General features: G+C 40.5%; 1 protein-coding gene across 2 annotated transcripts in view; it reads right to left on the bottom strand.

Moving 5' to 3' along the window:
• The window catches only part of ST7 (suppression of tumorigenicity 7), a 291,352-nt gene extending 277,916 nt beyond the window's left edge, over nt 1–13,436 (bottom strand). The window contains exon 1 of one of the 2 annotated variants that reach the window (XM_036759844.1): nt 13,194–13,436. In XM_036759844.1, the coding sequence (XP_036615739.1) occupies nt 13,194–13,344 (151 nt within the window). In that variant the 5' untranslated portion in view covers nt 13,345–13,436. The remainder of the gene's footprint in view (nt 1–13,193) is intronic. The other variant, XM_036759849.1, reaches the window with a different exon arrangement.
• Nucleotides 13,437–22,934: the final 9,498 nt, after the last annotated feature.

A 22,934-nucleotide genomic window follows, 5' to 3' on the forward strand; every position in this document is an offset into this window, starting at 1 on the left:
TAACCAAAAAAAGATAGGCTTTAAAGTCTGAAAAAAAAAATCAGATATAATCCCCAACCCCCCTGGCAAAAAAAAAAAAAACAGAGAAGGAGAGTGTGGCATAGTAGAAAAGTTAAATTCCTCTGAGCCTCAGTTGCCTAATCTGTAAAATGAAAATCTTGGCCTAGGTGAGATCTAAGAAGTTCTGCCCTAACTCTTAATCCACTATGAATCCCTAGAGACCTTAAAAGTTCTAAAAAGTCTTCTTCAAAATCTACCTTGTTTTCTCAGCCTCTTCCAACCAAAAAAGTTTTTCCAACTACTCATGATAAATTTTTAAACCATTTCATTGATTTTCTGGTTTCTAATTACTATTACTGTAATAGTGGTGTCTCCTATTTTTCACTCCAAAATGTAACTCCAATATTTATACACATTATTTTTCAAGGAAAATGTATTCTTGGTCCTAAACAGCGAACTTGGGAGAAAATTTCTGAAATACTCCTCGTTTGAAAATGGCAATCTACTTGTATAAGCACTACAGAATGGTAGAGGAGGAACACCAATGTCTCTTAGGAGCATCTAGTTCAATACCCTCATTTTACACAGGAGGATACTAAAGCTTGAAGAGATAAAATCATGTTCCCAAGGTCAATCTGCAAGTTAAGTGGCAGTGTTTTCAGTGCCTGTCTATTTCCCATGCTTGGAATGCTCTCCCTTCCCATCTCTGCCTCCTGAGCTTCTCTCACTTCCTTCAAGTCTCAGATAAAGTCTTGCCTTCTTTAAGTAGCCTTTTCTAGCCCTCCCTAAAATCTTACTGCCTTCCCTCTGAGATCACCCCCAATTTATCCTGTCCATATTATTTGTGCATAGTAGATTGCGTTCTGTCTCTCCCATGAGACCGTGAGCTCCTTGAGGTCCGGGATTGTTTGGCCTTTCTTTGTATCCCTAGTACTTAGCTCAGTACTTAATAACTGTGACCTGGTTAACTAAATGAAGTCAGACAGAAAGGACTTGATTGCACAAACAAAGCCAATGCAACCAGGATTAGGAGGGAAAGAATTTTTACAACCAGTGTCTCTGATAGAGAAGGACTTAAACCTAAAATGTTTTTAATCCAGGGCTCTTTCTAGCTCGCTAAACTCCTCCTGCCCACAGGCAGCTTAAAGTCTAGGTGGGGAGGTAAAACCTAGCACTCAGGAAACACCCTATCCAATAAGGTAGTAGCTGTGTGGGTCCGAAAATAAATTTAAATTGAGGTTTTAAAAAAAATCTGGAAGCATAAAACCCTAGGATACTGCGCAGCCAAGTAATAAAAAACACAATTAGGCGTAAAAATGTGAATGGTAGAACAAGATGTCTCAGGAACAGAAACTCTAGTACCTGATCAGTAAGTTTGTTTCTTACTAATGGGTTGGAATAACTTAATAGCACCTTCAGATGCTATTAAGAGATCACATTATCTTTTTCAGTATCCCAGTCTGTATTACTGTTCTGATACAGATTTTTCTTTTTTAAAAATTGACATCACTTTGCTTTATGGAACAAAATAAACATCAGGAAAATTGGCTGTGAAACAAATCGCAGTATCTTCACGTTGACTCCAATATAACAGCAGAGATTTGCTGAAAGATAACGCTTTTCCCTATAACATCTCCTATAGAATGAATTTAAAACTTTTGGCAAAAGGGAAGATAGAAATGAGCCCCACAGTAAGCTTTGTTTTGCATGCTGCTACTGTTTTGCAGCACCTTCCAGTTCTAAATCTTTCTTCTAGAGTTGGCCATCTCACTGGCTTTCATCCTGGAACCACAAGAATGTTTTTACGCTTAGGCATCAACTAGATTTACAACTTTAGAGCCCACGAGATAAATGACAGGCAAAATTACTAATGTCCTAGAAGTCTCAACAAACAAATTAGTTCTTTTCTCTAAATCAGCATAGTGAGTTCATTAAAAGTGAAATATACATGTACAAAAAAAATCTTCTTCAATCTTACGACAGAAGACTGAACAAATGTTTAGTTAAGCTCAGGATATTTGTAAGGACATGTGCATGGTCTTTACCTCCACCATTCCCACCCTATGTCCTTATTCCTACAAACCTATGCCTCAAAAACCCTGCATCATTTTTATACACTAAAATCCTACTCACTCCTCAAAACCTAATTCAAATGCCACAATCTCTGCATAACCTTCCCAGATTTTCCCTGATAAGAAAGTTCTTCCTCTTCTTAGGAAATCAATTTGATTTTTCTTTCAAACATTTATTAGGCACTTAATACATGCAATGCATTGTGCCAGACACTGGGAAAGCTACCAAGGTAAATGAGACTTAGTTGACACTTCCAAGGAACTTAAAATCTAATGATCTCATAAAACTTTAATTGTGTTTCTCCCATGCAATTTTGTATTGATTGTTTGTAGATATATATTTCCTGTACTATGCTGTATGCTCCTTGAAAGCAGATTCCAAGTCTTATTAATTTTTTCATCTCCTCCAGGGCCTCCTAGCACAATACTTTCTACATAATTAATATCTGCTGAATGAGTGAATGAATGAAAATGATATTCAAAACTTAATAAAATCTGCTTGAGAGATTATGATAGAAGAGGAGGTCTTCTTTGAAGAAAACCTAAACTATAGTCCCAGTGCTGTCACTTCAAAGTCATGCTAATGGGGTGCAAGTCACTTAACCTAGCTGTGCTCTAGCATTCTTATCTATAAAATGGAGATAATTATTCCTAAATTATGTACCTCACAGGGGGACTGTGAGCAATGACTGTAAAGCACTATAAATAACTGACAAATTATTTTGTTTTTGTCATAGGGAAAGAACTCTCACTTGTAAAGGAAATTTCAATATGATAGCATCCCAAATTACTTTCCAAATAACACACAGCACTACTAAGATACAGTCACTTTAATAATGAATCAAGGTACAAATAAAAACACTGTAAGAATTCTAAGAAGGGAAATATTACATCCAACAGAGAGGAACGAGGAGAAGGGGAGGTGAATGGTAGAACAAGATGTCTCAGGACCAGAAACTCCAGTACTTGCTCAGTAAGTTTACTATCTTACTAATGGGTTGGAATAACTTAATAGCGTCCTCAGAGAAGGGCAGGAACATGGAGAAGATGCTATTTGAAGCAAACCATAAAAGATGGATAGAATTTCAACAGACCCAAGTATGCGAATGGTATGAGACTAGTGTAAGCAAAGGCCCAGAAGGAGAAGAACCCAATATGTGTTTTTTACTGGATTATAGGATCAGTGACTGAAACAATGGCATGTAAGGCTGGTTGTGCATATAAGTTGAGACGGGCCTTAAATTGACACAGTTCACTATATTGTCGTGGAAAAAAGACCCTACCTAGATTCAGGAGGCTTAAGGAATCCCAAGAATCCCACCTTGGATATTAACTTTAGGACCTCAGTTGTGAAATGGAGATAATGAAACACAGATTACACAACGGGCCAAAGTCAAGGGCAATCTGAGCTCCAATCTGGCCCCTGACAATTACTAGACGTGTACCTCTGGGCAAGCTCAGTCTGCAAAATGGGGATAATAAAAGCACCTACCTCCCAAGGTTGTCATAAAGATCAAAGAAGATAATCTGTGTAAAGGCACAGTGCCTGGAACATAATATGCAGTTAACATAAATGTTTCCTTCCTTCCTTCACAGCTTTATTTTGATAAAACGACTTTATAAACATTAATATATCAATATTAGTTGTCATTACTGCTGAATGCCACGCTCAGAAGTTTTTAACTTTATTCCTAGTGTAACAGAGTTTTTGAGTGGCAATGGAGACAAGAGGATGGCAGGTAGGTTAGAAGTGTATTTGTTGTCCAAGTGAAAGGAAATAAGCATCTCAACTAATTTTGTGGCAGTAGGACTGGAAAAGAGGATGAATGCAAGGAATACTGATGAGTCTGTCAGACTTGTTAAGGTTTATAAAACATTACATTATTTGCTCTAAATCACTATTGATTAGAGAAATGCAAATCAAAACAACTCTTAGGTACCACATCTCTCCTGTCAGATTGGCTAACATGACAAAACAAGAAACTGATAAATGCTGGAGAGGATATGGGAAAATTGGAACATTGCTACATTGTTGGAATACCACTTCTAGGGCTATATCCCAAAGAGATCATATAAGTGGGAAAATGGACTCATATGTACAAAAATATTTATAGCTGCTCTCTTTGTGGCGGCAAAGACATAGAAATCAAGGGGATGCCCATCAATTGGGGAATGGCTAAACAAACTGTGGTATATGAATGTAATGGAATACTACTGTGCAATAAGAAATGAGGAACAGATGGACTTCTTTACAACCTGGAAAGACTTATATGAGCTGATGCTGAGTGAGGGGAGGAGAACCAAGAGATCATTATACACGATTACAGACACATGGTATCTGTAAGGACTAACTTTGATAGGCTTGACTCCTCTCATCAATACAAGGTTCAAAGACAGCTCCAAGAGACTCATGATGGAAAAAGCTATGTGCATCCAGAGAAAGAATTATGGAGTCTGAATGCAGATTGAGGCAAACTATTTGCTCTTTTTTCTTTCTTTTTTGGTTTCGTTTCTCCTCTCTCATGATTCATTCCATTGGTTATAATTCTTCTTTACAACTGGACTATTACGTAAATAAGTTTAATGTGAAGGTATATGTAGAACCCACATTGGATTACATGCTGTCTTGGGGAGGAGGGGGGAGAAGAGGAAGGGAGAGAAAATTTGGAACCCAAAAACCTGTGGAACTGAATGTTGTAAACTAAAAATAAAAAAAAATTTAATAGAAAAAAGATTACATTATCATGGAAACAGAGGCAGAAGTGGCCCTAATTCTGGAATCTAAACTGAAAAAAAAAAGTTAAGTACATTGAATTACCTCATCATTTAACTCATAAGATGGTTCCATGGTAATGAATTTTTCAGGCAGCCATAGTTACAGAAGGGGTTATGATCATAGTAGGATCTGACAAAATTACATATCCTTGAAATATGGAAACATTTATTCCCTTGATGCTAAGAGAGTCACTATAAGATCAATTTAAGAACAGAGTTTCAAATGTTACTTACATAAATTCTGGGGAGCTAGGTGGCACAGTGAATAGACTGCTTCCTGAGTTCAAATCAGGCCTCAGATACTTAGTAGCTATGTGACCCTGGGCAAATCACTTAACTCTGTCTTCCTCAGTTTCCTCATCTATAGAATTAGCTGGAGAAGGAAATGGCAAACCACTCTGGTCAGTATCTTTGCCAAGAAAACCGTACATGAGGTCATGAAGATTTGGACACAATTAATAAACAACTGAACAGCAACAAAAAAATTTCTGATGTCAAATCCATAAGGAAAACTAGGATGTTTGGAGGTACATACAAATTCTGTGAGGTTAACATTAAGGACAACCATAATATTCCATAAGGTGTTCGTAGAGACACTGAGCTACAGGGTCTTGATTCTAAGTGCCTTGAGGGTAGTGGCCAGTGCCTAGAACTGTCGCTCAATTGTTTGCCATAGAATAAATAGTAGGAGCGATGCCTTATAACTGAGACTCAATCGGTTTAATAAACTTCAAGCAATCTCATACTCCAAATTGCAAGAAATGGAACTTTGAGTGTTCTAATAGTTGGATATGTGTTCTAATAGTTGGATATAGCCCTCCATTATTAAAGTGGGCTTGACCCCAAATGGAATTTCTCTGCCATGGTAATTCCAAGCTGCAATCTAAAGATGAAAATATAGAGGTGGATATACACAAAATACTCTATTTATGCGCAGCAGCAGTTCAAACAGCCAATTCATTGCCTACCTAATAAGGACAGGGATGCACACCCACTAACCCTGTCAACAGTGACCACATCCCCCAAAGGCAAGAAACCCACTATGTTAATCATGCTTAGACAAAGTTTCTTTATTAAAAAAAGAAGACCACCCTGGGATTCCCCACTTCCTTTCTGGGCAAAAGAAAGTAAAACACATATACAATTACCAGGAATATGAGAAATGTAGCTAATATTTTCCACCAAATAACTTTGATGAAGGGGAAAAGTGAAGCGGAAGGGACTAAGTATTTATATAGTGCCTACTATGTTTGAAGCACTGTACTAAGTACTTTTCACAAATGTGTTCTCATTTGATCCTCACAACAACTTTGAGAGGTAAATGCCATTATTATCCAAATTTCATAGTTAAGGAAACTGAAGCAAACAGGGTGTCTGGGGCCAAATTTGAATTCTGGTCATCCTGACACCAGACCCAGCACCATCTATGACACCAACGACTACCTCTAATGTATAACAATTTATTTATAATTAACTTATAATTATACATTTAATGTATAATTTGGTTAAATGACTTCAAGACAGAATTATCCCAACTATATATCCTGGGCAGCTGGGTGGCACAGTAGATAGAGTGCTGGGTTTGGAGTAAGGAATATATGAATTCAAATCCTACTTCAGATACTGACTAGCTCTGTGACCTTGGGTAAGTCATTCAATGATTATCTGCCTTAGTTTTCTCATCTATAAAATCGGAATAATAATAGCACCTGCCTCTCAAGGTTCTTGTGAGAAAAGAATGAGATGGTATCTGCAAAGCACTTTGCTAACATAAACGCTAGATGATAATAATAATACTTTCAGTGTATAAACTGCTAAAGGACATCCTCAACTCTGGAGACGGGGTTCCAAGAATTAAAGGGCTATCAAGCCACTTAAGGCATTTGGTATGAAAATAGCAAAACTGCACATTTTTTAAAATGATGCATTATATAAATTATTGTGTGCTCAGATCCTGCAACCCTTCAGACAAAGAGAAAAAGATTACTGTCAAGTTACTATCAGGAGACACCCTACTTTCCAGAGCTAAGGCCCAACAAGCAAGCTGCGCCCCGAGTTCGGCATAACAACAATCCTTTTCAAACTGATGGTCCCTGATCTTGGGCAAGAACCAACTGGGACAGACACAAAGCCCTGCTAAAATAGGACTTTTCTGTCACTAGACAACCTTGCCTCACTGTTGCTGTTGTGCCTCCCTACCGCTGTTACATGACGCTGTTTTGACTCTTTGTCTAGCCACAAGCATATATAAATCAAGGTTCAGCCACATTAAAGTGGGTTCCCCCCCTCACAAGGGGCAGGGCCCATGGTACATATGTCTAATCTACCTCCTTGCTTGCAAGCAGCTTCCTTCACTTAGAAATTAAACTTCTGTTTGATTCCCGACTCTCCCATCTCTAGCCTGCTGGGTTCAGCTCCAGCCATCCACAGGTTAGATGCTAGTTTGGTCAGGTTGACACACCTAAACAACAGTGGTTATATCACTGTGGTTTTTCAGAGCCAAAATTACTGTAGTACTTTTCTTACTGAACAAAGCCCTATTTGATTCTTCCTACCTGCAATTAGTTTTCTGTCTTGATACAAAGTCGACCTTTGGGGTTATTGCTCTTGAAAAAAATATGACGTAATAAAATGTTCAGTTTTTTTAAAAATCTTGTTAAAAGCCTATATTTTCTGAAAAACATAAAACCATATTAACAAACCTTCTCCATCTAAGCATAGGCTCATTACGCCACAAGCCCAAACACATGCTGTAGTGTTTAACATCAAAGTTAAAAGTATGAAAGCTGACCTTTGTATTCTATTAGCCTTTTTCTCCCTTCTTTTTAACTCATTTTTCATTGCAAGGTTCAAGAGCCCCTGCAAAGGAACAGAGTTATCTCTGTATAGTCTAAAGCAAGGGATGCTGGGAATTTTCCCATGTTTAACCTCCCTACTTTAATTGGGATTAGGTCAATTCCCTGAAGGAAAAATGGAGGAGGAAAAGGAGAATAGGGAAATTAAAGTTAGAAGAAAATGAAATATACACATACGTATGTACATACATATGTGTATATACACACATATGTACATATACATACACTCATGCATATATGTAACATATATGCTAATAAAACAAATATAAAGAGCAGTGAAGCTCTTAATTTTCAGTATATTCCATAATTTCTTCCAAATTAGTAATGTCATTTCTTTGAAAAAAAAATTCCATAAGGTGTTATAAAACGTAGAGGTTACTTTTGGGGGGCACAAAATTTGATCTAGAAATGTAAAAATGCTGGATTCCAAAATGGCAAAGCACATAAGCAAAGAAGGAACACCATAGGCAATATGTCAGGTAGGGAGAGTTTCAAGAAAAACTGACGTTTTTAGCATATTTTCTATAACCTAGAAATTGCAGAATTGGTCCTGTTCTAAGAGTCCTAGACAACCTCAGGATATTTCTTTCAGTCAGGCAGTGCTTGTAAAAATAATGTAGAGATAATATTCTCAATTTCCCAGAGAGGCCTGTACATGCTTACTACCCCCTAAAAACAATTCTTATAAGAAAGCAGGCTCTCAGGAGACTATTTGCCTTCTCTGTCACTAGAAAAGAACAACCACCAGGGGAATTGTAAATAGTAAAAATGCCCATGTTAAAAAGGAATGGGTAAGGGATTTCTCTCTCTTCCCATACAGACTTTTTCAACAATAAGGGGATAGTTACTGTCTCAGGAAGCTAATGGGGCCTTTGGCATTTGCCCTTTGGCACTGAGGACTCAATAGTCTGACCTTAAAGACCTTTTCCAAAAAGGGAGAAAAAAATTAAATCTGACAACAAACTTTTGGCAGTTTTCCCACTATTTTCTCTACTCCTCATTTTAATGTAGGAGGAAAAAAATGAAATGGTCTCCAGTGCCTCCTACAGCACTTAGAAAAAGCAAAACTATATTGAGGTAGATTAAATTAATCTTAATCTAATTAAATTTATCTAATTAATCTTAATTAATCTTAAACTAAGTCCCAAAAATGGAAAGCATCCTTGGAGGTTATTTGACCTTACCCTATGCAGAAGTCCCTGGACAGATGGGTCATGGTACCTATGCCTGGAAGAGCGAAAGATCATCTAGTCTAAACTCATTTTACAAATGACAGAACATTAAATTATTTACCCTAGATCATACTAAATGGCAAAGCTAGGATCACAACCCCAAGTTTTCTGACTATATCTCATGGCCCTTTCTATTTCACCACAAGGCCCTACAGTCTCTGCCTGAATTGGACAACCTTACTGTTTAAAAAGGGAGAAAGAGAGAAAGAGACAGCCAAGTGGCTCAGGGGCAGCCAAGTGGCACAATGGATAGCATGCCATTCCTGGAATCAGGAAGACCTGAGTTCACGTACAGCCTCAGGCACTTACTAGCTGTGTGACCCTGGGCAAGTCATTTAGCCTCAGTTTCCAGTATACACCAGACACTCCAGTATCTTTGCCCAAAAAACTCTAAATGACAAAGAGTCAGACATGACAGAAGTTGAACAAATTCAAATTTGACCTCAGACACTCAGTAGCTGTGAAACCCTAGGCAAGTCACTTAACCTCTGTATGCTTTAATCCACTAGACAAGGAAATAACAAACCAGTCCAGTATCTTTGCCAAGAAAACCCAATGGACAGTACTGGTATGCTATGATCCACACTGGTCCTGAAGAGTCCAACAAGACTGAATAACAACCTTGTTAAAAAGGTATTCTAAAGCCTAGGACAATGGCTAGGGGCACATAAGTGTTTCTTCACTTATTAAAACAGACTAAAATCTGCCCTCCAATCATTTCCACCTTTTGGTCCTACCCTTTGTAACAACAAATAGGCAATAGCCTTTTTTTAGCTGATAGTCCTTCAAATATTTGAACACTGTTATTATGTTCCCTTTCCCCTTTAGATTCTCCAAGCTAATCATCTCCAGTTCCTTCAATCGGTTCTCAGTATTACAGTTTCAAAGAATGGTGGAAGGAAATGTACTTTCCAATCTGTTTGTTTTGTTTAATACCTGGTTCTTCTCCCTCTTTTTCTTTTTTTTTTCCACAGAGAAATGCCAAGGGAGGTGAATTTCTCTCAGTCACTATTGTCTTACCTCAAGTACCTGCTTCCAAACCCAGGTGAAACTAGTTCTATGTTAAACTGGTGTAGCATCAGGCACAAATAACTACTCACCCCCTTAGTTTCTATCCTGGTCCTTGTTATCCCAAGAAGTGAGGAATCCACACACAAAGTACCAGAGCTATTTGGTGAAAATGGTTTTAAAAGTTGTATGATAATAGCTCATTTATGTGTACTTTCCACATAACAACACTATGAAATAGGTAGTTCAAATGGGTAGTTGCTACCTACTTTTTACAGATTAGGTCACAAACCTAGAAAGAACTGGGCTCAGGAGTCAATACTTAAGTCTATGATTCAAAATCTCTCTCCAAATCTGCATATATTTACAGAGCACCAATCCCGAATTAGTTTTTTTTTTCCTAAAAACTAGATATCCCTTCACTCCAGTCCACCCTTGACTCAGCTGTCAAATTAATCCTTCTAAAGAGTAAATTCAACCATGTCATCTCCCTTTTCAATAAATTCCAGTGGCCAACAAGCCTCTGAGGCAAGACTCTAAATCCCTTGGCTCTATCCAGCATTACACCTAGCTGCCTAAATCCAAAATTTTTTGATTTGGAAACTAGCCCTGAGAGAGGTTAAGTGATTTGTCCAGGTTCACTAATATAACCAAAGGCAAAGTAAGAATTCAAATCAGAATCCAAATCCAGAAACCTTTCCACTGTACTACATACACCCATGATCATTTAGTTCTTGAGCTGTACACAACACTTGAGAACCAAAACCCCTACTAGTGCTAACTGAAAGTAAAATTTTTCTCAAAGTCACATACATGACTGCAACACAAGAATTTAATTAATTAGTCAATTAGTATTTATTCAGCACCCACTATGTGCTAGGCACTGCTAGGTCCTCAGAATAAAAAATACAAAAATTAAATCACTCCTTTCCTCAAGCTTACATTCCAAGTTACCATTAAGTACCAAACAAAATAATTTTAGTATACTACACATTTAGGCCCCCAAAACTATTATAAAGAGTTTAATACAACACATAGAAATTGCATGTCTAAGATCTCTTGGCCCCACCAGTTCACAGATCACTGTACTAATACAAAATCCACATGTAGTATGGTAATTCCAGAATTCTCAGACTGCTGGTAATCAATAAAGAACTTGTAAAAAGTAGTCGTGAGGATGGAAACTACAGTACACTTCAAGCCAAATTTTCACTACTTTCTAAAACACATCTCATTTTTTTTTTTTTTGCCATGGCATGTTTTCAAGATGTTTCTGTTGCTGTATTTTTAAGGGCTTGCTGGCTAGATAATTTTCCATTTTATTCTACCATTACAAACTCTGAGATTTGAAAGTTAGGACACATTTCTTTTGTATGTGGGGTTACTGCATTAAGTTCCAGACTGATGTTCAGACAAATTGAAGAGCTGTTGCTGACCCTCGGAGATAGAGTGAGTTTCCTCACCAAGATTTCCTTCTACCAGAGAAATCACAGGTCTAGTCTTTAAAAAAAAAAAAGTTCTGGACACAAATCACAAATGCCTTATATTCTGCTAAAGGAAGTGGAGAAGGGAAAGTTAGAAATTTCTTTAAAATTCCCATTAAGAGCACTGTAAATTCCAGATTTCCTGTCTTTATTTTTGTTCCTTCTACATCTGCTTTAGAGATCCGATGCTTCATTCATATTCCATTACTTGAAGAAAAGCAACGGACAAACCTTGTCAAAACAGAGTTACAAACTGACCACCCCATTCAGCAGTGTCTGATTTTAAGGTTACAAGTAAACAATCTTCATGCCACTCTGGCAGCGACAGCGACACACATTCATACAGAAAAGTGCTTCGAGGTGGACAAAGTACTTTCCTTACAACCACCCCCAAGGACTTCAAAAGGGGGGTGGGGACAAGCTGTTCTGCTCTAGGGCCAGCATCAGGCCCACCCAGATGCCCCCCTCCTCCTCCACCACCACCACCACCACCACGGTAGGGTTTAGTCTGCTTTTCTGGACACGAAGCTCTCTTCTCCAATGCCTCCACAGGCCCGTTTTCAGCCTCCCTCCTCATTTTCTGGCAACATCTTCACCCCCACGGTCTCCTGTAGCAACACTACAACCGGGCACCACACCAGCGTGTGTCATGCCACAACCTTCTGACGGACGTCCAGCTCGCTGGTGGAGCCTGGGCAACAGAAGTGACATAACTTTCCTAGACTCTTTTCCCTTTTGGATTTAAAAGGAACAAAGTAGGGGAAAGAGTGGGGGTGATGAACTGGGAGAAGGAGAGAGGTTCCTCTGCTGCTTGGTGAGAGGTCTTTTACCCAAAAAAAAAAAAATCTGGATGCTCCAGGACCAACCTGCGGGGGTCGGGGGGCCGACATGGGGGAGGGGGCAGGAAGGTCTGGGATGATTCCCCTTTCTCTGAACAGACTTCCACCCCTACCCTTCCCCAGGGGAAAGTTGCAAACTCTTGGAAGTAGCTGCTGCAGTTTGCTCGCAGCAGGGGGAGGGCATGTACTGGGGCAGAGGAATGGGGTTGAAGAAAATCAGCTATGATGATTCTCCTCACCGACCCCCTCCTGCTTCCCCTGCCCAAGGTCCTTCCCTGGCGAAAGGACCAAACTCTTGGAAGTAGCTTTTTTTTTTTTTTTTTTTTGCTGCATGCAAGCCGCAGGAAGGAGAGCGTATGCGGACCCGGTGAGGGCCGGGGTCGCTTTGGGCCTCGCACCTTCTGGTGCGGGACGAGATGAGGAGGAACCCCAATGGCTCCTACCCTAACACCCCACCTTCCCTACCCCCCCGCCCCCGCCGCCACAGGCACGTACGTGGCTCCCACGAGCTCCACTCTCCCGCTTCCCCCACTCCAGTCCCCAGCCCCTAGCCCAGCCCAGGTCTCCACGCGGGCAGCTTCTCCTCCAACTACGGGAGAAGCTGGGGAAAGACCACCCCGGGGGCTGTCCCCAGCCCCGGGGAACCCCACCAGACCACCACCCGCGTGGGCGCCGAATCCCGCGGGCGGTAGGACCCGGGGGGAGCCGCCGCGGGGCTCATTCTCAGGCTCCGCCAGCCCGCACCCCCCCCACCTCCCGGGGATCCCCAAGCACCCCTCTCCCACTACACGCGCGCGGCCACTCTCCCCTTCCCGTTCCCCCCCGCCCCCGCTTCCCGCGAGGCTGCCCGCGGGGGCGGGAGCCAGGGCCCCCGCACGACTTGCACAAACTTTGTCCGGCGGGCCCGGGACGGGCTCCCGCCTCCTACCTGTGCTCAGGTTGTCGTTGATTTTCAAGGGCACCCGCAGGATGTAGACGAGGAATAGCATGATGAAGAACCACACGGTCCAGAGATAGGTCCACGACCACACGATGCACGACTTGAGCTGCTCCAGGAACCCCGGGCCCGCTTCAGCCATGTTTTCTGGCTCGCTCACCGGGGCTTTTTTTTTTTTTTACAAGTCAAGAGTTGCTCCCGCTGCTCCTGCCTCCGCCGCTCCCGCCGCCGCCGCGGCCTCTCCGCACGGGCCGCCCGGATGGTTCATGGGCCGGCCCGGCCCGGCCTGCCCAGCGAGAGCGCGGCGAGCGAGGAGCACGGGCGCTCGGGCTGTCCTCCGCCCCGGCCGCGGCTCCCCCAAGCCGCCCGCGCTGCCCGGGCCCACACTTTCTCCACCCCCGCGGGTCCTTCCCCGCTCGGGATCCCGGCTCCCCCCTCCTCCTCCTCCTCCTCCTTCCCCTCCCCCTGCCGAGGTCACCGAGCGGCGGCCGTACCCGCTCCCCCCCTTCTCTTTAATAGTTAGGATACTAATAGTTATCGAGACCCAAGTGCCGCCTCTTAAAGGAAGAACTGCGGCTGCTGGGAGAGCGTGGCGGGAGCCCCGGCCCGGGGAGGAGCGCCCCCCCGCCCCGGGCTGCTCACCTCCCCCGGGTCACGGAGCCCGAGGTGCGGGGCAGCCAGGACACCCACCCGGCCCGAGCCACTCCGCGGTGTTACAAAGGGAGCGAGCGAGATCGAAACCCAGAGCTCAGCGCTCGTGTGGAGCCGCATAATTACACGTAGGGCTGGAAGAGAGAGAGCACAAAACGTTAGGTTCACGAGGGAAACCAACTGTATTGAAGTACAGGGATCAGCAGTCATGTGGAGTTATATAATGGTACACATTTCTGAACTTGTGTCGTTTATACGTGTGCATAGATCTCCACAGACAGGTTATCCCAAAAAGCATAAAATAAATAGGATTACAAAGGAAACCAACTACATAGAAATATATAGAGAGGTTTAAAACATATATATACACACACACGTTTTAGGAATACCTTGTACATGTATACACGTGTACATATGTGTGTACGTATATGCGTGTACATGTGTATAGAGATAGACTGTTAGAAAAATCATAAAATACGTTGGATTACAAAGGAAACCATATATGTGTGTGTTGTGCATGTGTACATACATAGTGATCTATATATATATATATATATATTACGTACATACTTTTAGTACACCTTGTGCACATTTACAGGCATATATACAGTGTTTCAAAAGACATAAAGTACGTAGGACTACGAAGAAAACCAATTGTATAAAAATACAATGAACACAGGGATGTTCCAAAGGCGTAAAATATATAGGATTGCAAAAGAAACCAATTATATATAAATACAGTGATCAATATATTTAAATATATAATATATTGTGGGGAAACCCTGTATGTATGTGTAAATGTTGATCCTTGCATTTCTGTATAATTGGTTTCCTTTGTAATCCTATGTACTTTATATCTTTGGACATCCAGTATACGCATTTACATATGCATATATGTGTAAGTATATATGCATATATACCTGCGGGCACACATGTAAAGGATGTTCCAAAAATGTAATACACATCCTGAATATGTATGTACATGCATATATATGCACACATGTGCCAAGTGTTCAAAAATATTTCTGCAGTTTAAGATTAGGAGAGCCAGAAAATGTGAGGTAGGATTTTAATTGTGCAAGTCAACCAGCATTAAGAAGAGCCTACTACGTACCCACCATTAGGCCAAGCAGTGGAGGATACGGAAGTCAAGATTTGTTGTCTCTTCCAGACTCTTTCCATGACGCACCCCCTCTTTTCATTCTTGCCCATATTCTTCAATACACTTTCTGCCCAGGATTCATCCTGTGTACAGAAAAGCCATCTTCTAGGTCTTTTTACATTTTGGAGTTCCAGGGGAGCCCACAAATGGCCATCTGTTCTCTCTCTCAGTATATAATTTGTTCACTTTTTTTTTTTTTTCAAATTGTACATTTACTTTATAATATCCCTTATACCAGCTGCTGTCCACTAGGGACCAAACTTTCAGTTGGACAACATGGCTTTCTTTCTTCCTTTCTTCCTTTCTTCCTTTTCTTTCTTTCTTTCTTTTTCTTCCTTCCTTCCTTTCTTTCTTTTTTCTTCTTTCTTCCCATAGGATATCACACCTTTATCTGCTGGTGCTCTGTCCAAAAAGTAATGTAAATTTTAATCACTGAAACTTTTTTTTTGTTTTGCCTTTTTCTTTTAAAGACCAACTTTAACCCCAAATCACTCTTGTCCCAGACCAGGCCCTACTTGGTCACTGTTTGGGCCTTGGTTAGCTCAGAATGAATGTAAATAACAATTTCTGTTTTGGCCAGAAACCTGAGGGTCTTCCTCTCCTGGATCTATCTTTTTTAAAGAGGCCATTCTTTGCCTCATTTTTGATTAGGTCTTAATCACTGAATGGGCACTGCCTCAGTCAAACTGAGACCTGTTAGAGACCTTAGCTTGAAAAGGCCACGGCCCCCTTTCGCATCCTGGGCTATCTCCAGTTGTCCTGATCCTTTTCTAGCCACTGGATCCAGATGGCTTTGGTGGAGAGAGGGAGGCTGGTGACATTGCACAGTCCTCCCTCACTTAAATCCAATTCACTTGCTCGTCATAACATCACCTCCCTGATGTCATGGTCCTCTTTGAGAATGAAGTACACACAGCAGCAGCATCCTCATAGGACACTAGAATTAACCCATTTTCTCTGAACCCCCTAAGCTAAAATAATTCAGAATTTCTATATTAGAGGCAATCTGGCATAAGTAAATATTCAAATTCAGCCAGAGTTAGGAGGCATGTACCACTTACCTTTATTTTTTCTTTGTTTAATTTGGGGGTTTTGTCACCAGTTGGAGCCCTGCAAGTTTTTTGATACCCCTTCCTCCCCTCCCCTCCCCCAAAAGTCAAATATAACTAATATTATTAGTTTTTCTTCTACCTTCTAGATCACAGATCATGCTCAGATCTTCCTTCCTAGGTCAAAGTGGCCCTTTTAAAATACAAGTATTCCCTTGTGTGGATTTGGCTCATTAGGCTATAAGTCTGCTACTTATATCCATTAAGCTAATTATGAGCTTTCACTTATGCCTCTGAGGTGAAACAGTGGATAGAGGATTGGATTTGGAGTCAGAAAGAGCTGAGTGTAAATCAGACCTCAGACATATACTAGCTCTTTGACCCTGGGCAAATGACTGAACTTTTATTTGCTTCAGTGACTTCCTTTGTAAAATGGGGATAATAATAGCCCCTACCTCCCAGGATTATTGTGAGGGTCAATTATGATACAATTTCTAAAGAGCTAAATGTGTTGGTAATCAAAATGGGCTCCTTAGCACTTAGTTCAACAAGTGCCCTTGAACAGTTTGGCCTTTGTTTCCTTTGATTAATTCAGTGTCTTTGATTGAGTCTTACCAGGGTGCTAAGCCCCAGGCCCAAACCCCTATTAGGTGTAAAACCTTAGTGGGTGTGGATTGGCAACTAAGGTGGGGCCCAAGGTGGGGCTAACTCCAGGGAGGGCCTAGTTTACATGTCTGGGAGAGCAGAGGCTTTTAGACCATGTGGGTTTAAGTTCGCCTCTTTGTGACGATTCTACGTCACGTGGGTGAGTCGCATGTGTGACTCACCCCTGACGCTGAAAAAGATATAAAAACCAGGGGTTGGCTGTCTGTTCTTGGGAGCTCTTTGCCGCAGCAGTGGTGGCGTGTGACTCTGGGCCAGCCCTTGTTCTGAGCTCCCGGGCTGAACCTAGATGTTGGTAACTATGAATTGTATTGAGTCTGTCTGTTGATGTTTGTAATTGGTTTGTATTTTGTTCTGAAGTTCAGGGTGCTGGTTTTTTCCCCTGAACTAAGTGAATGCTGTCTGTGTGCTGAATTAAAGTAAACTTGTCAACCCCTTTAACCTTGCTTTCCTTATTAAGGCAGATCAAAAGAACCTGTGCTTTCCCAGCATGCCGGCAGCTTTCTGGGTGCTGGCTGTGGGTGGATCTTACACCCCCACAGAAGCTGCTAGCCGGATTGTTGAAACACTAAAGTGTTATATAAATGCTAACTATTATAATTATTATTTGGCTCCTGCCTAAAAACATTGGTACATCTGCTGATATTTTTAAAATCTTGGTCTTTTAAGTTGTCATAAGCGTCTATGGCTCATTGTTTGGGTTTTGATGGCTTGGAATTAGTGTAAATTGAAATTGTTGTCTGTTCTGGCCAGAAACTTTGAGGGTCTTCCTCTCCCAGATTAGTATTTTTGTGATGGTAAATTAGGCCATCTTTTGTCTCAATTCTTACGTAGCTCATAGTCATCGAAAGGGGGTTGCCTCAGACAAATTGAGGCCTGGGAAAGACCTTAATTTAGACAGACCAGGGTCACCCACTGAATTCCAGGCCATCATCTTCACTTGTATCTTGCCACTGGACTTAGATGACTCTGGAAGAGAGAGTGGAGCTGGCAACTTTGCAATTCTTCCAACTAACATTCAAGATGTTAGGTCATTTAGAATTCCTGGGGTGATATTTCATTTTCAATATTATTTAATTTCTTTTTAATTTTACCTATAGTAAAATAAGGTATTCTGTGCTTCCCTCCTGACATGAGCTTATGTTGTTAGTAGTTTAATGAAACTGATCTCATCAACATGGATATTCCCTTTATTGGTGAAAATTGCAATCCACTCATGACTTTTAGATAGATAAAGGTCCCCATGTTCAAAGAGCTGTGCTCAGCATTGAATATAACAAATACATACAAGCAAACCAGTACCTGTCTTGTGAATGTACCATTGGCGAGGGTGGAAGGGGGGTAAGGGGGCAGAGGGGAGAAGAATGTACAATTGAAAAAAGAGGTAGGCTAGTCAGTTACAAAGTGCCTGGCAATCAGTCAGTCAGTCAACTAGCATTTCTTAAGCAGCTACTACATGTTAAGCACTGGGGATTGTTGTTGTTTGTCCTTCATTCTGGAGGAGGACCTTGACATCAGGAAGGTGATGCAAGTGAATAGGACTTAAGTGAGAGAGGGCTGTGCAAAGTTACCAGCCTCACTCTTTCCTCCGAAACCATCTGGGTCCAATGGCAAGACATAGACCAGGACTGGAGATGGCCCCCACTGGGGATACAAAGAAAGACAAAAGACAGTCCTCGGGATTAAGAAATTTAATTATAATAGAAGAGCTTACATTCATTTCATGATCAATCAAAAGGCAGCATTTATCGTTTGTTTTCATGATTATTGGACTGAAGTTTCTCGAGAGCAGTATCTTTTGCCTCTTCAGTTCTTAGAACTCTGCCTGTTGTTTAGGTAGTAGGTGCTTAAGAAATGCTAGTTACTGACTGACTGCTAGGCCCTGTGCTGAGAAATAGAGATAAAACTTTTCATCTTGTAGGATTCTTTTCCATGTTCCTCCACAGATTTTTTTCCATGGGATTCATGTGCTAAAGGCCTCCTTCTACGTATTTTTACATTTTATGGGCTCCAGTGGAGCCCATAAATTGTTGCCCATTTGTTATCTATCTCTCTGAATACCTGTCTAGCCCACCTCTTTTTCCACTTGTAGATTCTCTTAATACTATCCCTTATATCATTTCTCTTTGGTCGACATTGGAACTATTGCTACAACCTAAATATACCTACCAAAGCCCTCTCTACCATCCTTTAGGTGATCCAGATGGATGTTTCCTCAGGTTTCAGTGTTCAAGATTCACAAGTCTGTGTGTCCCTATGTGTGTGTGTATGTCAAAGAGAGAGAGAGAGAGAGACTTAAACAATTGGTCTTTTACCAGCTTGGCACCCTTAATAGTTCTGCAACATTTCCCAAATAAAATCCAGCCTACTTTCTTTCTCTTGTATTCACTAAATAGACAAGCCAACCAACCATGTGGTGGCATAGTTTCTACAATAGGCATCCTTTTTTTAGCCTTTTAGTTTTTCCTCTATGGATTATTAACATGACCTTTTCTTAGTAATCATGGCTGTCACTGAGGAGACTGCAATGTCTTAAGCCTGATAGGATCATCACAGGGTCATCTGCAAATAAGGAAATAAGGGTACCTGGAGGACCTCACTACCTGTAATAGTAAGTCTGTGGATAGATTTCAAGGGACTCCAAAATTCTGTAGAAAAAATGTACATCTTTATTTTAATGTAATTGACTTCCTTTACAATCCAATGTATTTGATTTTCTTCACATTATCCTGAGAAGGGGTCCATAGACTTTAACATATTGCCAAAGGGGTCTGTGACACAAGAAAGGTTAAGAATCCTTGATCTGAAGGCAATCTCTCTCAATCTGTAAAACAACTCTAGGATTGAGGCTAGCACCTTTAGTGATATTTCCACTTGAGATACTGCCTCCATTTGATAATATTCAAAGGGTTATTGCACAAAGTTATCTCCATGGTTGCACTTATCAAGAAATCTGACATACTCTTAACGTATACATGAAAAACACCTTGTTTAGAAGAACTATTAAGGCTGCTTCTTGTTCTACCAAGTCAAATGCTTTAAACACAGCCGTAAGTTTTACTCTGTACACCTTTGAGTCAGTTGTATGCCTGTTAAGATATAGTCTGCTGAAGGGAATCATTTACAAAAGCCTGCTTACTCCCTTCTAATATTTTCATCTGTTAATATCTTCAATTTGCATATAGATCACTTTCATAAAGATTTCATGAGATGAGAAAGTAGCTGTATAGGTCAGTAATTATTTATGTTCTCCCGATTGCCTCTATTAGATATTAATATCATCCATAATTTTTCCATTCTTTTGTTATCTTCCTCTCCTTTAGAAAATCATATAAAAAGATCCATCAAATGCTTTCAGATTGTGTTACTTCCAACACAGATTTCTTCCATGTATCTGGTCCAGCATCTCGGATTCATTTTAAGTACTTTTTTTTTTTACTCCTTCCTAAAGCACATCAGAGAATAAGGTATTAGTGTCCAAATGTGGTGGTCTGTCAATGATGAGGCAAATACCTCATTATAGAAACATTGACAGATATATTCCATTTTACTTCTATTAGTTGACCTGCCAATCTCATCTATTACTGCTTTTAGGATTCTGTCTCTTAGTTGAGTCTCATGGCAAGCTTTCTATAAATTTGTCTTTCCTTCCACTGCTTTGTGAGGTGGTACTACTCACAATCTTCTTCAAAGTATTTTACTTCTAAAGTTGTGTTGACCTTGCATGCAGTCTCTCTCATCTTGGCAAAGAGATCAAGTGTTTTCTGGCTTAAGCAGTTTCTAGGAACTTTTGGTCTCCTTATGAGGAATTTTATAACTATTCAGCTTTGTAGGAAATGGTAATAATTGAGATCAGTTATCTTTTCTCGATGTTACCATTCCCCAGTTTTGGATAACGACAGGTCCTTGAATGAATGCTTTGAAGCTGGAGCCATTGTTTTTAGTATCTTCTCATCCTTTTCCTGTCTTCTGATTTGAAGCTGAATTTGTCTTTTGCTGTAACTAACAGTATTCACACAGATGGCCAATTCCAAAATCAGGCAATCAACAATCATTTTATTAAGCACTAGTTACTATGTGCTAGGCATTGGAAATACAAAGACAAAAAGAAAATAAACCCTTATATGGGGAGATTCAATATGCATACTTGGAAATATGGTACAGTGAAAAGAGTACTATATTTGGAGTAAAAGAACCAGGGTTCAAATCCTATCTCTACCACTTAATGCCAGGGTGATCTGGGTAAGTGTCTCTGGGCTTCAGTTTTCTTAAGTGTAAAATGAAGGAATTGGACTGAAAGACCATTCTAAATCTGCAATAAGTAAATACAAACTATTTTGTTAAGTCATTTTTCAGCGGTATCTGTCTTTTCATGGCCCTATTTGGGGTTTTCTTGGCAAAGATACTGGAGTAGTTTGCTATTTCCTTCCCCAGCTCATTTTACAAATGAGGAACTGAGGCAAACAGGGTTAAGTGACTTGTCCAGGATCACACAGCTAGTAAGTGCCTGGGGCTGGATTTGAACTCAGAAAGATGAGTCCTTCTGACTTCAGGCCTGGCATTCTATCTACTAAGCCACCTACCTGCCCCAATACAAACTATATACAAGGTAATTTCATGGTATGGAGGAGCAGGATGGGCACTAGCCACTGAGATGATCAGGAGGAGCCACATGCTGGAAATGGTACTTGAACTGAGCATTAGAGACTAAGGTTTTTTTTTTAATTAATTTATTTTTTTAGTTTACAACACTCAGTTCCACAAGTTTTTGAGTTCCAAATTTTCTTCCCCTCTCTCCTCTCCCTTCCCCCCAAGACAGTATGTAATATACCTTCACATTAAACTTATTTTCCCAATAATCAAGTTGTAAAGAAAAATTATAACCAATGAAATAAACCATGAGAAAGATGTAACAAAACCAAAAATAAAATAAAATTAAAAAAGAGAGAGAGAGCAAATAGTTTGCTTCAATCTGTATTCAGATTCCGTAATTCTCTCTCTGGATGTGGATAGCCTTTTCCATCACGAGTCTTTTGTAGCTGTTTCAGAAGCTTGCATTTTTGAGAAGAGCCAAGTCTGTCAAAGTTAGTCATCACAGAAACAATGTATCTGTGATTGTGTACAATGTTTTCCTGGTTCTGTTCCCTTCACTCATCATCAGATTGTATAAGACTCTTTAGGTCAGGGGAAGCTAGGTGGCACAGTAAGTAGAATACCAGCCCTGGAGTCAGGAGGACCTGAGTTCGAATCCAACCTCAGATACTTGATACACTTGCTAGCAATGTTACCTTGGGCAATTCACTTAATCCCAAATGTCTTGCCTTCTCCCCTCCAAAAAATTTTTTTTAAAAAAGTCTCTCCAGGTTCTTATGAAGTCCATCTGCTCATTTCACATAGCACAATAGTATTCCATTACATTCATATACCATAATTTGGTTAGCCATTCCCCAATTGATGGGCATCCCCTTGATTACCAATTCTTTGCCACCACAAAAAGAGCTGCTATAAATATTTTTGTACATACGGGTCCTTCTCCCCCTTGTATGATCTCTTTGTGATACAGCCCTGGAAGTGGTATTGCTGGGTCAAAGGGTATGCACATTTTTACAGCCCTTTGGGCATAGTTCCAAATTACTCTCCAAAATGGTTGGATCAGTTCTCAACTCCACCAATGATGCAATAGAGTTCCAATTTTTGCACATCTTCCCCAGCATTTATCATTTTCCTGTTTTGACATGTTAGCCAATCTGACAGCAGAGATGTGGTACCTGAGAGTTGTTTTGATTTGAATTTCTCTAATCAATAGTGATTTAGAGCATTTTTAAATATGATTATAGATATCTTTCATTTCTTCCTCCTAAAGCTGCCTATTCATATCCTTTGACCATTTATCAATTGGGGAATGACTTGTATTCTTATAAATTTGACTCATTTTCCTGTATACTTTAGCGATGAGGCCTTTGTCAGAGACACTGGTGGTAAAAATTCTTTCCCAATTTTCTGCTTCCCTCCTAATTTTGGTCACATTGGCTTTGTTTGTACAAAAACTTTTCAATTTAATGTAATCAAAATTATACATTTTGCATTTCATAATGCTCTTTATCTCTTGTTTGTTTTTAAGAGGTGGAGATGAGGAGGGAGCTTATTGCAAGCATAAGAGTCAGCGTAGGCAAAAGCACAAAGATGGGAGGTGAAAAGTAGTGTGAG

Source organism: Trichosurus vulpecula, chromosome 5 (genome assembly GCF_011100635.1).
Source record: "Trichosurus vulpecula isolate mTriVul1 chromosome 5, mTriVul1.pri, whole genome shotgun sequence".
Lineage (NCBI taxonomy): Eukaryota > Metazoa > Chordata > Mammalia > Diprotodontia > Phalangeridae > Trichosurus > Trichosurus vulpecula.